General features: G+C 53.7%; 1 protein-coding gene across 3 annotated transcripts in view; it reads left to right on the forward strand.

Annotated features, from left to right (window-relative positions):
• Nucleotides 1–4,278: 4,278 nt before the first annotated feature.
• Nucleotides 4,279–12,215, forward strand: part of MIGA2 (mitoguardin 2) — a 37,715-nt gene continuing 29,778 nt past the window's right edge. The window contains exons 1-3 of one of the 3 annotated variants that reach the window (XM_009188049.4): nucleotides 4,279–4,443; nucleotides 7,257–7,495; nucleotides 8,974–9,184. In XM_009188049.4, the coding sequence (XP_009186313.1) occupies nucleotides 4,326–4,443; nucleotides 7,257–7,495; nucleotides 8,974–9,184 (568 nt within the window). In that variant the 5' untranslated portion in view covers nucleotides 4,279–4,325. Of the gene's footprint in view, nucleotides 4,780–7,256; nucleotides 7,496–8,973; nucleotides 9,185–12,215 lie in introns of those variants that run through there. The other 2 variants (XM_021926976.2, NM_001168982.1) reach the window with 2 other exon arrangements.

Below are 12,215 nucleotides of genomic sequence, written 5' to 3' on the forward strand. Positions count from 1 at the left end.
TCCGTTCTCTTTATTCGTACCCCCTCCTCCTGTTCCTATTTCTTTCACTCTGTTTCCCTTGGGTTTCCTCCCTTTACTCCTCCCCTCTGACCTCTCCTCCTCTCTTCTGCCCTGACCTCGGTGACTGAGCCAGCCTGACCAAGATGGAGAAACTCTATCTCTACTAAAAATACAAAATTAGCCAGGCGTGGTGGCACATGCCTGTAATCCCAGCTACTTGGGAGGCTGAAGCAGGAGAATCGCTTGAATCCCCAAGAAATACTAGGCAGACAGGGGCGCGTCCCTGGCAAAACCCTACATTCCAGCTGAAAAGCCTGAATCCTGTGGCCCAAAGTGAGGCAGGAGGTTGCGGTGAGCCGAGATTGCTCCATTGCATTCCAGCCTGGGCAACAAGAGCGAAATTCCATCTCAAAAAAACAAATCAAGATGTAGGCTGGGCGCAGTGGTGAACGCCTGTAATCCCAGCACTTTAGGAGACCAAGGCAGGCGGATTACCTGAGGTCAGGAGTTTGAGACCAGCCTGGACAACATGGTGAAACCCCATCTCTACTAAAAATACCAAAAATTAGCCCGGCCTGAGGGTGTGTGCCTATAGTTCCAGCTACTAGGGAGGCTGAGGCAGGAGAATAGCTTGGACCGGGGAGGCAGAGGTTGCAGTGAGCCATTGCATTCCAGCCAGGGCAACAGGAACGAAACTCCGGCCAGGCATGGTGGCCCACACATATAATTCTAGCACTTTGGGAGGCCGAAGCGGGTGGATCACGAGGTCAGGAGTTTGAGACCAGCCTGGCCAAGATGGTGAAACCCTGTCTCTACTAAAAATCCAAAAATTAGCCAGGCGTGGTGGTGTGCATCTGTAGTCCCAGCTACAAGGGAGGCTGAGGCAGGAGAATAGCTTGAATCCAGGAGGCAGAGGTTGCAGTGAGCCGAGATCATGCCACTGCACTCCAGCCTAGGCTACAGAGCGAGACTCCGTCTCAAAAAAAAAAAAAAAAAAAAGTGAAACGCGATCTCCAAAAAAAAAAATCAAGATGTATACATTTAGAGAAGGAAAGAAGATTTTATTTCTTATAAAAGGGTACAGACTGCAAGGTGACCATCCCATAAACTGGGAAGCATGCCTTTGACAGAAGGCAGAAGGCAGAGAAACACTAAGCAGACAGGGGCAGGTCCCTGGCAAAACCCTACTTTCCAGCTGAAAAGCCTGAATCCTCAATCCCAAAGCGAGAACTTCTATCCATTTGCCTGCTCTCTCCTGATTGGTTCTTTCTGAATAGTGCCTTTTTACCAATCAAATATTGCCATTTCCAAAACTACCTGCAGCCCACCCCACCTCCCATCCTGTACCTTTAAAGACCCCCCCAGACCCCAGACTCAGTTGGTAGGGAGAGAGAAGTGGCTTGACTGGAGAGAGGCGACTTTCCTTCAGAGTGAAGAGGCTGGACTTCAGAGGAGAAATGGCTTAACTTCAGGGAGATGGCTTGACAACAGGGAAGAGCCATCCGGAGTGGCAAGGCTTCAGGGGAGGATTACCTGCCCGTTCATCTGCTTTCCAGTTCACCTCTCTGCTGAGAGTCATTTCTATTGCTTAATAAAATTCTTGCCGGGCGTGGTGGCTCACACCTGTAATCCCAGCCCTTTGGGAGGCCAAGGCGGGCAGATCACAAGGTCAGGAGATGGAGACCATCCTGGCTAACATGGTGAAACCCCGTCTCAACTAAAAATACAAAAAATTAGCTGGGCGTGGTGGTGGCAAGGCGCCTGTAGTCCCAGCTACTTGGGAGGCTGGGGCAGGAGAATCACTTGAACCTGGGAGGCAGAGGTTGCAGTGAGCCGAGATCCGGCCACTGCACTCCAGCCTGGGCGACAGAGGAAGACTCCATCTCAAAAAAAATAAATAAATAAAAATAAAATAAAACAAAATAAGATAAAATTATCCTCCTTCACTATCCTTCAAGTGTCCAGGTGACCTCATTCTTCTTGGACACTAGACGAGAGCTCGAGACTCACCAACTGCGGGTACCCGAAAAAGATTGTCATGCTGGCCCTCTGCTGTCACTGGCGGAGGGCAGCCACCCCACACGGTAAAGCAAGGAGCCTACTGAGCTGATAACACACTGCCGTCCGTGGACAGCAGAGCTAAGAGAGCACTGTAACGTGTCCTCTGGGGCTTCAGGGTTTGGAGGCACCCCGACCTGGGCACCGCCATGGGGCCTGCATGGAGCCTCCTTTTGCCCACGCCCAAAGCAGCCAGCCAGATCCTGCACTTGCCGCCCCCATGCTCCCTCCCGCACGGGGTTGAGCATGGCGGGCCGACATAGACAGGGCACGCCACCACGCCTGGCTAATTTCATCATATTGGTCAGGCTGGTCTCGAACTCCTGACCTCATGATCCGCTCTCCTCGGCCTCTCAAAGTGCTGGGATTATAGACGTGAGCCACCACATCTGGCCTTGGACCCCCCTTTTCTTTCTGGAGCCTCTCACCTCCCCAGGCAAGCCCAGGTGTCTCCTTGGTATCCCACATTCCCCCATTAGAGTAACCATCACAGGGGATTGTGATTAAGTATCCGCTCCCCAGACAATGAGCTCCCCTGGGGCCACCACATACCTACCTCCTGTCAACCACTGAGCTCCCATGTCCAGCCAAAAGGCTGGCAGACACAAAACATTAGTTGAATAAATGAAGGAATGTGGCTTTACCAACAATTATAATTTTTCCTTTTTTTTTTTTTTTTTTGAGATGGAATCTTGCTCTGTCACCCAGGCTGGAGAGCAGTAGTGCGATCTCGGCTCACTGCAACCTCCGCCTCCCGGTTTCAAGCGAGTGTCCTGCCTCAGCCTCCTGAGTAGCTGGGACTACAGGCACATGCCACCATGCTGGGGTTTCACCATGTTGGGCAGGATGGTCTCGATCTCCTGACCTTGTGGTCCACCTGCCTTGGCCTCCCAAAGTGCTGGGATTACAGGCGTGAGCCACTGCTCCTGGGCTTTTTTTTTTTTTTTGAGATGGAGTCTCGCTCTGTTGCTTAGGCTGGAGTGCAGTGGTGCGATCTTGGTTCACTGCAAGCTCTGCCTCCTGGCTCAAGCAATTCTCCTGCCTCAGCCTCCCAGGTAGCTGGGATTATAGGTGTGTGCCACCATACCCAGCTAACTTTTGTATTTTTAGTAGAGACGGGTTTTCAGCATGTCGGCCAGGCTGGTCTCGAACTCCTGATCTCAAGTGATCCACTCACCTCAGCCTCCCAAAGTGCTGGGAATAGAGGCATGAGCTACCGCTCCCAGCCGACAATTGCAATTTTAAAACGTAGTTGTGCCCAGCTCTTCACAGTTATGGAAGGGCTGACACTCCGTCCTCTTTCCATCCTCACCAAAACCCTGTGATTCGGGAAAGGGAAGAATTTTATCCCTATTCCTTTTTTTCTTCTTTTTTTTAGATGGAGTCTCACCCTGTGGCCCAGGTTGGAGTGCAATGGTTGGATCTCAGCTCCCTGCAACCTCTGCCTACTGGGTTCAAGAGATTCTCCTGCGTCAGCCTCCCGAGTAGCTGGGATTACAGGTGTGTGCCACCACGTCTGGCTAATTTTTATTTTATTTTTTTATCTTTAGTGGAGACAGGGTTTCACCATGTTGGGACAGCCTGGTCTCGAACTCCTGACCTCGTGATCCACCCACCTCGGCCTCCCAAAGTGCTGGGATTACAGGCGTGAGCCACTGCGCCCGGCCTCATCCCTATTTCATTTCACACAGGGGTAAACTCTAGAGAACTGAAGTGGCAACACTTGATTCCATCTCAGGTCGGCCTGATCTCAATCCTGGTGTTTAGTGTAAGACCCAGATAGGTGGCCAGAACTGAAGACCCCTTGACTCCAGCTCTCAGAGACACTGTCTAGCAGGCGAGACCTGGCACTTCTGCAAACAACTCCAGAACAAGGGGGAGAGTGGGGACAGTATAAGAGCATGCTGCGGGAAGTCAGGGGCGGTAGTATTTGAAAATGGGCGCTTGGAGAGTGGGAAGGATTTGTCCTTGTGGGGAACGACAAGAGTAGAGGATCTTAATGTGAGAGCTCAGCCTGCTTTGGCGTCCTCCAAGAAACCCCCTTCGAGGTCTGGCTGCTCCGCTTCAGTCGCTTTAAGAGTGGCCCCGCCCCACCCAGCCGCCCATGTCGATCGAATCTGAATGGCCAATAGTAGAAGAGAAGAGACCACTTTCGCGCTTCAACCGCACTAGGGGGCGGGGAAGAGGACGGGAGAGGTGGACTATCAGCTTGGTCACATGACCCGCCTAATTGGCCAGAGGCTGCGGCGGCCCTGAGCGATTTAGCGATGCTCATTGGCCAGAAACGGGTGGGCCTGGCGCTAGGCCACGCCCCCGACGGCCTCGGTTTGGTTGCGCAGCTGCGGGGGAAGGAGACGCTGCCCTTCCGTAGCGATGGGATCCCGGGTGAGTATCGGCCCGGGCTGAGCCCCCAAGGCGGTCGGGCAGCGCGGCAGGGCTCGGGACTTGAGCGGAGGACCGAGTGAGCGCGGGTGTCCGGGCCCAACTGGACTGGGAAGGTGCCGGGTTTGGAATGAGTGGGCACCCGGGCCAGGGACGGTGCGAGAGGCTACCTTGCTTGGGAGTGGAACGAGAAGGTACTTGGGTCAGGGAGGTGATGCCCAGGCCTGGAACGTGGCCGGGATTGGAGCAGGCGCGCAGGTACCCGATCCGAGGCGGGGAAAGCACCCGGGATGGAAGGAGCAGGTGTGCTGGCCGTGAGCAGCGCCAGAGGGTACTTGGGTGAGTTTCAAGGATATTCCGGGGTAGGGGCAAGAGAAGAAGGGGCTGCCCAAGATGTCTGGGGTGGAGTGAGCAATTTCTGAAGACAGGGATATTGCTGAGGTCCAGCGCGGGGGTGCCCAGTGCCCGGCATGGTGGGACTGTTGAGGGGTCCGGCATGGGATGAATAGGAGACTGGGCAGAGTGGCTCAAGGGAGTCGGGGACGTTGTTGGGGTCCAGGCGGAATGAGCGAGTGGACAGGCCAGAGTCATTAGTGGGGTTGCCTAGCGCAGGGGAGGAGGCGCGTGGGATGATAAGCTTAGACACCCAGGCTGAGGGTGCTGTAAGTGCTCTGGTGACGGTGGAATGAGGAGGTGTCTGCCTAAGATTGTAGGGCACGAGAGATGGCTGCCCAAGTGGGGCCAGGCCCTGCACAGCAGTAGAAGTGTCCATTTGGTAGGGAACATTGCTGTGGACTTTTCATTGTGGAGAGGAGGTGGAGGGGTCTCATCTTAGGCCCTGGGGGATGGCCAGGGTGCCAGGGGGACAGACACAGTGTGGGTTGACTGGATTTGGATCCATCCCTGGAGTGAAGCAGGCTTGGGGGCTGGTGGTGTTACCTTGCACCTGCAGGCTCTGCCTCCCAGTGGGGACAAGGGGCTGCTCTGGACTCTCCCGCAAACAGTGGGCCTCAGTCACCCCTGGAGCGTGTGTTCAGGCTCATCTTTAAGGACATGTGGGCTTCTCACTTAGAGGCCCAGAAGTGCTACAGGTGTGGCCTGGAAGGAGCGTGGCAGCTGTAGCTGGCAGCAGCTGGGAAGCACTACCACAGTCTCGAGATCCCCCAGAACTTGGCCGCTTAGTACTCAGTGACCTCAGGCAGGCTGCCTCATCTCAGAGCCTCCGCGTTTCCCCATCCTTGAGATAAACATTGGTCATTGCGAGGGTTCTGAGAGGACTGGACCCAAAGCCTGTCTTGGAGAGTCTGTTCTGAGTTTGGCCTGGAGTAAGGGCTTGGGAAATAGTAGCTGCTGGCCCTCTGATGTTCTTGTCTTCCCTCTTTCTGAGACCTGAGCCAGCCTGGGGTCGGGGTGAGGGGTAGGGGGATGTGGCTTACAGTATTAACCTAGGTCCTGACCACTGTGGGTCACGTAGCTCAATTCACAGCCTCCTGGTAGGATGCCTCTACCTTTGACAACCTGGAAGCTTCCTTAGCCCTAGAACATCACCCTGCCCGCCCCTCCTCTCTCACACACCCCCCAGTCCTAGAGCTAGACTGACAGGCTCCTCAGTCCTTCCCACTCACTGGGGAGAAGCTGTTTCTTCTGCTGGCCCAGTGACTTTGGCCGCCATCCCAGGGAGACAGGGTCGGTCTTGGCCTGTGTGTTCCTTCCGCTTGAGGTCCCGGGAGACATTGAAGGCATCCTCGGGCTTAGAGCTGGAAGTGGGGGAGCACCCTGCTGGGTCTTGGGGTCCAGGCTAGGTGTGATCAAGCCACTTATTTCCTGGCCTTGGGAAGGGGCAATGGGGTACCCTGTCGGGGAGGGGAGTATTTCCCGAGGTCCCAGGAAAAGCTGCCCAGTACTCTGTGGTCTACTGGGGCTTGCTACTTCCTGCTGCATGTCAAATTTAGCAAAAGGGTTGCACTGAGCACAAAGTCTTACTCTACCATGTACCAGCTATGTGACTTTGGACTCCTAACTTAGCTTGTCGGAGATTCAGTTTCCTCATCGGAAACCAGAGATGAGGCTGGGGGGAAGGTGGGTGGCATCAACTTCACAGAATCCTTCTTTTGTTTGTCTTTTTTTTTTTTTTTTTTTGAGGCAGAGTCTTGCTCTGTCACCCAGGCTGGAGTGCAGTGGCGTGATCTTGGCTCACTGCAACCTCTGCCTCCTGGATTCAAGCGATTCTCCTGCCTCAGCCTCCCAAGTAGCTGGGATTTCAGGAACGTGCCACCACACTGGCTAATTTTTGTATTTTTAGTAGAGACGGGGTTTCACCATGTTGACCAGGCCAGTCTCGAAGTCCTGACCTCAGGTGATCCGCCCGCCTCGGCCTCCCAAAGTGCTGGGATTACAGGTGTGAGCCATAGTGCCCAGCAAGGAAACATCCTTAACTTTGTGGGAGGTAAAAAGATGCAGTGATTCTCAGTCTGGGGCCTAAGATTTTTGCTTAGCAAATGGTCCATGGGTTGAAAAAGGGAGAGAAAATATGGCTTAAAGCCCTAAGTCTGAGAGTGACCTGTTCACCTCCCAGGTTCTGGGTCCTCTCCTGGGCTGGCTGGCCAGAGATGTTTCCGCTCGCAGGGCCCCTGGTAGGCAGAGAGTCTGTGGGCGTGGGGCTGCCCGCTGGTGGGCAGATGCAGAGGCCTGGGGCCTGATTCCAGACCTGGGGTTCCAGAGGCAAGCTTTGCTCCCGCCTCCTCCCCCATGGACGCTCTTGTGTGCATTTCCGCATGTGCACGTTCTCTTCTCTGACTTGGTCGTCTGTCTCTTAGCTCTGTGGAGGGGCCCTCTGGTATGTGTGTTCCTGTCCTTCTGGGGTGTGGATGGTGCCCAGGACCCAGCTGGCAACCAGTTGAAGACGTTCTCCTTGGAAGCTCTTGGCCCTGAGGACTTTGCCTGGGGCATTGGCCCTGCCATGGCGTTCCGGAGGGCTGAGGGCACGTCCATGATCCAGGCCCTGGCCATGACGGTGGCTGAGATCCCCGTGTTCCTGTACACGACATTTGGGCAGGTAAGGATCGGAGTGAGTTGTATTTCTGGTCTGTGAAACACTTCCATGCTCAGCCCAGGGCTCCTCCGTGTCCAGGAACACTGAGCCCTCGTTCTTGCTTTGCCAGACCTCTGGTGTCTCCTCTTTGTACTGGGTTTGTTGTCTGAGGCTTCAGGCCTGTTCTTTAGCCTAAGACTATATGAACTCTTTTTTTTTTTTTTAATTAATTAAAAAAATTGTTTTGGCCAGGTGCGGTGGTTCATGCCTGTAATCCCAGCACTTTGGGAGGCCGAGACGGGCGGATCACCTGAGGTCAGGAGTTCGAGACCAGCCTGGCCAACGTGGTGAAACCCTGTCTCTACTAAAAATACAAAAATTAGCCAAGCGTGGTGGTGTGTGCCTGTAGTCCCAGCTACCTGGGAAGCTGATACAGGAGAATTGCTTGAACCCAGGAGGTGGAAGTTGCCGTGAGCTGAGATTGTGCCACTATACTCCAGCCTGGGCAATAGAGCAAGACACTGTCTCAAAAAAAAAAAAAAAATTTAGCTGGGCCTGGTGGCAGGTGCATGTAATCCCAGCTACTTGGGAGGCTGAGGCGGGAGGATCACTTGAACCCAGGAGGCGGAGGTTGCAGTGAGCCGAGATCACACCACTGCAGTCCAGCCTGGGCAACAGAGTGAGACTCCGTCTCAACAACAACAAAAAAAGTTATTTGTGGTAGAAATAGGGCCTTGCTGTGTTGCCCAGGCTGGTCTTGAACTCTTGGGCTCAAGTCATCCATCCACCTTGGCCTCCTAAAGTGCTGGGATTATAGGCATGAGCCACTGTATCTGGTCCTATATGAACTCTTGACCTCGGTTACTCAGTCTGTAAAAGGGGTCAGTGCCCCCCCGACAACTCACATGTTTGTGGCTGACTGGGCTCTTGACAAAAGATCTGCCCTGTGGGTTACAGTCCCACCTGAGGGGCTCCCAGGCCCAGAGGGCAGAGGGTGAGGTGCAGCAGTAGGAAGCGTTCAGATGGGGTGGTGGGTGAGTGGGTGTCATCATCTTTGAGGCACTGCTGAGAAACAGGGGCCAGCAGATCTGGGTTTCATGTCTGCCTCTGTCGCCTTGAGCATGTGTCTTCACCTGGGTGAGCCTCAGGTTCCTCGTCTGGAAATGACAGGGACTCAGATGGGTACCCCAGGCTAGGTCCTAGTGCAGTGCCAGGCACAGCTGGTGCTTGCTCACTGCAGCTCATGTCATCATGACTGAGGGTGCTGGCCCTTAGACTTCACCTCCTCAGCACTGGCATCTTGCCATCTTTACGTTTTTGTGGTCCGTGTTTCAGGGAGGCTGGTCAAGTTCCCTGTGTAGGGCAGCTGCCTCTCAGTCTCTCGTCTGGTTGGCAGATGTGCCAGAGGGCCGGTGTATGTCCTGTCCCTGAGGTGCTCTGGGGCAGTCCTGCTGCCTTGGACCCAGGGAGGTGTAACCGGCAGCGTCTCCTCTTCCCTGCAGTCTGCATTTTCCCAGCTACGGTTGACGCCAGGCCTGCGGAAAGTCCTCTTTGCCACGGCCCTGGGGACTGTGGCCCTGGCCCTGGCTGCCCACCAGCTGAAGAGGCGACGGAGGAGGAAGAAGCAGGCTGGTCCCGAGATGGGAGGGGAGCAGCTGGGCACGGTGCCCCTCCCTATCCTCTTGGCCAGGAAGGTCCCTTCAGTGAAGAAAGGTAGGTGTGAGGTGGTGGGCATGGGCCTGACCTGGGGTCACATCCTGGGGTCATATCCCAGCTGGGTCATTCTCTACCTGGGGATCTTGGGCCAGTGACTTCCTGTCTCAGAGCCAAGGTCTCATCCGTGAGCAGGATGACAGTAGCATCCCTTCCTCTAGTCACTGAACTGGAGGGTAATGCGGTTGGATGCGTGTGCTCTGTTGGTGGTGGTGGTTTTGGTTGTTCTCATTGGCTGAGGACCCTTTGGGAGCACCCAGGTCCAGAGTGGGTTGGGGGTGTGGCTCCTGGGTCCAGAGAGGGATGTTCCCCAGGCTGAGGTGCAGAAAAGGCCATGTTGTTCTTGAACCACGCGGTATTCCTCCCATCCCCTTCTCTCTTCAAAATTGAGGTATAGGCCGGGCGCGGTGGCTCACGCCTGTAATCCCAGCCCTTTGGGAAGCCGAGGCAGGCGGGTCACGAGGTCAGGAGATCGAGACCATCCTGGCTAACACGGTGAAACTCCATCTCTACTAAAAATATAAAAAATTAGCCGGGCGTGGTGGTGGGCACCTGTAGTCCCAGCTACTTGGGAGGCTGAGGCAAGAGAATGGCGTGAACCTGGGAGGCGGAGCTTGCAGTGAGCTGAGATCATACCACTGTACTCCAGCCTGGGTGACAGAGCGAGACTCCGTCTCAGAAAAAAAAAAAAAAAAAAAAATTGAGATTTAATTTGCATGTAGTGAGATTCGTACTTTTCAGCATACTATTCTTTGGTCTTTGACATAGAGTCATCCGACCACCACCATAGTTAGGAATCATTCAGCTGGTTAGAAGGTAGTGAGTTCACTCAGTCGGTTGCTCACAGTCACAGATCACACTCCTTCTATTCTCTTTTTTTTTTTTTTTTGAGATGGAGTATTGCTCTGCCACCCAGGCTGGAGGGCAGTGGCACAATCTCGGTTCACTGCAGCCTCAGCTTCCCATGTTCAAGCGATTCTCCTGCTTCAGCCTCTTGAGAAGCTGGGACTACAGGCATGTGCCACCATGCCTGGCTAATTTTTGTATTTTTAGTAGAGATGGGATTTCGCCATGTTGGCCAGGCTGTTCTCGAACTCTTGAGCTCAAGTGATCCCTCTGCCTCAACCTCCCAAAGTGCTAGGATTACAGGTGTGAGCCACTGCATCTGGCCGTCCTTCTACTCTTTTTTTTGAGACAGAGTCTCACACTGTCGCCCAGGCTGGAGTGCTGTGGCACAATCTTGGCTCACTGTAACCTCCGCATCCTGGGTTCAAGGGATTCTCCTGCCTCAGCCTCTTGAGTAGCTGGGATTACAGGCGCGTGCCACCATGCCTGGCTAATTTTTTGCATTTTTAGTAGAGACGGGGTTTCACCGTATTAGCCAGGATGGTCTCGATCTCCTGACCTCGTGATCCTCCCGCCTCAGTCTCCCAAAGTGCTGGGATTACAGGCGTGAGCCAACTCGCCCCGCTTTTTTTTTTTTTTTTTTTTTGAGACGGAGTTTCGCTCATGTTTCCCAGGCTGGAGTACAGTAGCCTGATATCCGCTCACTGCAGCCTCTGTCTTCCGGTTTCAAGTGATTCTCCTGCCTCAGCCTCCCGAGTAGCGGGGATTACAGATGCATGTAACTATGCCCGGCTAATTTTTGTATTTTTAGTAGAGACAGAGTTTTGCCATGTTAGCCAGGCTGGTCTCGAACTCCTGACCTCGTGATCCACCCGTCTCGGCCTCCCAAAGTGCTGGGATTACAGACGTGAGCCACCATGTCCGGCCCTTTCTTCTACTCTTTTTTTGTTTGTTTGTTTTTGAGATGGAGTCTCGCTCTGTCGCCCAGGCTGGAGTGTAGTGGCGCTATCTCTGCTCACTGCAAGCTCCGCCTCCCAGGTTCACACTATTCTGCCTCAGCCTCCCAGGTAGCTGGGACTACAGGTGCCCGCCACTGCACCCGGCTAATTTTTTTTTGTAGTTTTAGTAGAGACGGGGTTTTACCGTGTTAGCCAGGATGTTCTCTATCTCCTGACCTTGTGATCTGCCCTCCTCAGCCTCCCAAAGGGCTGGGATTACGGGCGTGAGCCACCGTGCCTGGTCTACTCTTTTTCCCTGCTTCTCACTACTACACTTAACTAGTCTTAAAAAAAAAAAAAAAAAGAAAAAAAAAACTTAAAAAAAAGAACTGTTCTATCACTCTCTAAATGCCCTGTGTCAGCCCCTCTCCTACCCTAGCTCTGGTAGCCACTGCTCTGTTTTGTGGCGGCTGCTGTGGTTGTAAAAACTCTTATGGCTCCTGATAATCTTGATAATCTTGTAATACAGAGACCCGTTGTTTGCTACATTGGAATGTTGTTTTGATCTCTTTCTAGGGCAAGGAGTTCTCATCTTGGTCCTTATCTTGGGGGACTTTTTTTTTTTTTGAAACGGAGTCTCACTCAGTCACCCAGGCTGGGGTGCAATGGCACGATCTCGGCTCACTGCAACCTCCACCCCCCGGGTTCTAGCGATTCTCCTGCCTCAGCCTCCCAAGTAGCTAGAATTACAAACATGAACCACCATGCCCAGCTAATTTTTGTATTTTTGGTAGGCATGGGCTTTCACCATGTTGGCCAGGCTGGTGTCGAACTCCTGGCCTCAAGAGATCTGCCTGCCTTGGCCTACTAAAATGCTGGGGTTACAGGTGTGAGCCACCGTACCTGACCGAAACTTGTTTTAAGAAGCAAAAGCAAGGCTGGGCACAGTGGCTCATGCTTATAATCCCAGCCCTTTGGGAGGCTAAGGCAGGTGGATCCTGAGGTCAGGAGTTTGAGACCAGCCTGGCCAACATGGTGAAACCCTGTCTCTAATAAATATACAAAAATTAGCCAGGTGTGGTGGCAGGCACCTATGGAGGTGGAGGTTGCAGTGAGCCGAGATTGTGCCACTGCACTTCAGCCTGGGCGACAGAGCTAGACTGTGTCTCAAAGAAAAAAAAAAACGCGGCAAAAGTAGCCTGTAATCCCAGCACTTTGGGAGGCTGAGGTGGATGGATCATCTGAGG

Source organism: Papio anubis, chromosome 13 (assembly GCF_008728515.1).
Source record: "Papio anubis isolate 15944 chromosome 13, Panubis1.0, whole genome shotgun sequence".
Lineage (NCBI taxonomy): Eukaryota > Metazoa > Chordata > Mammalia > Primates > Cercopithecidae > Papio > Papio anubis.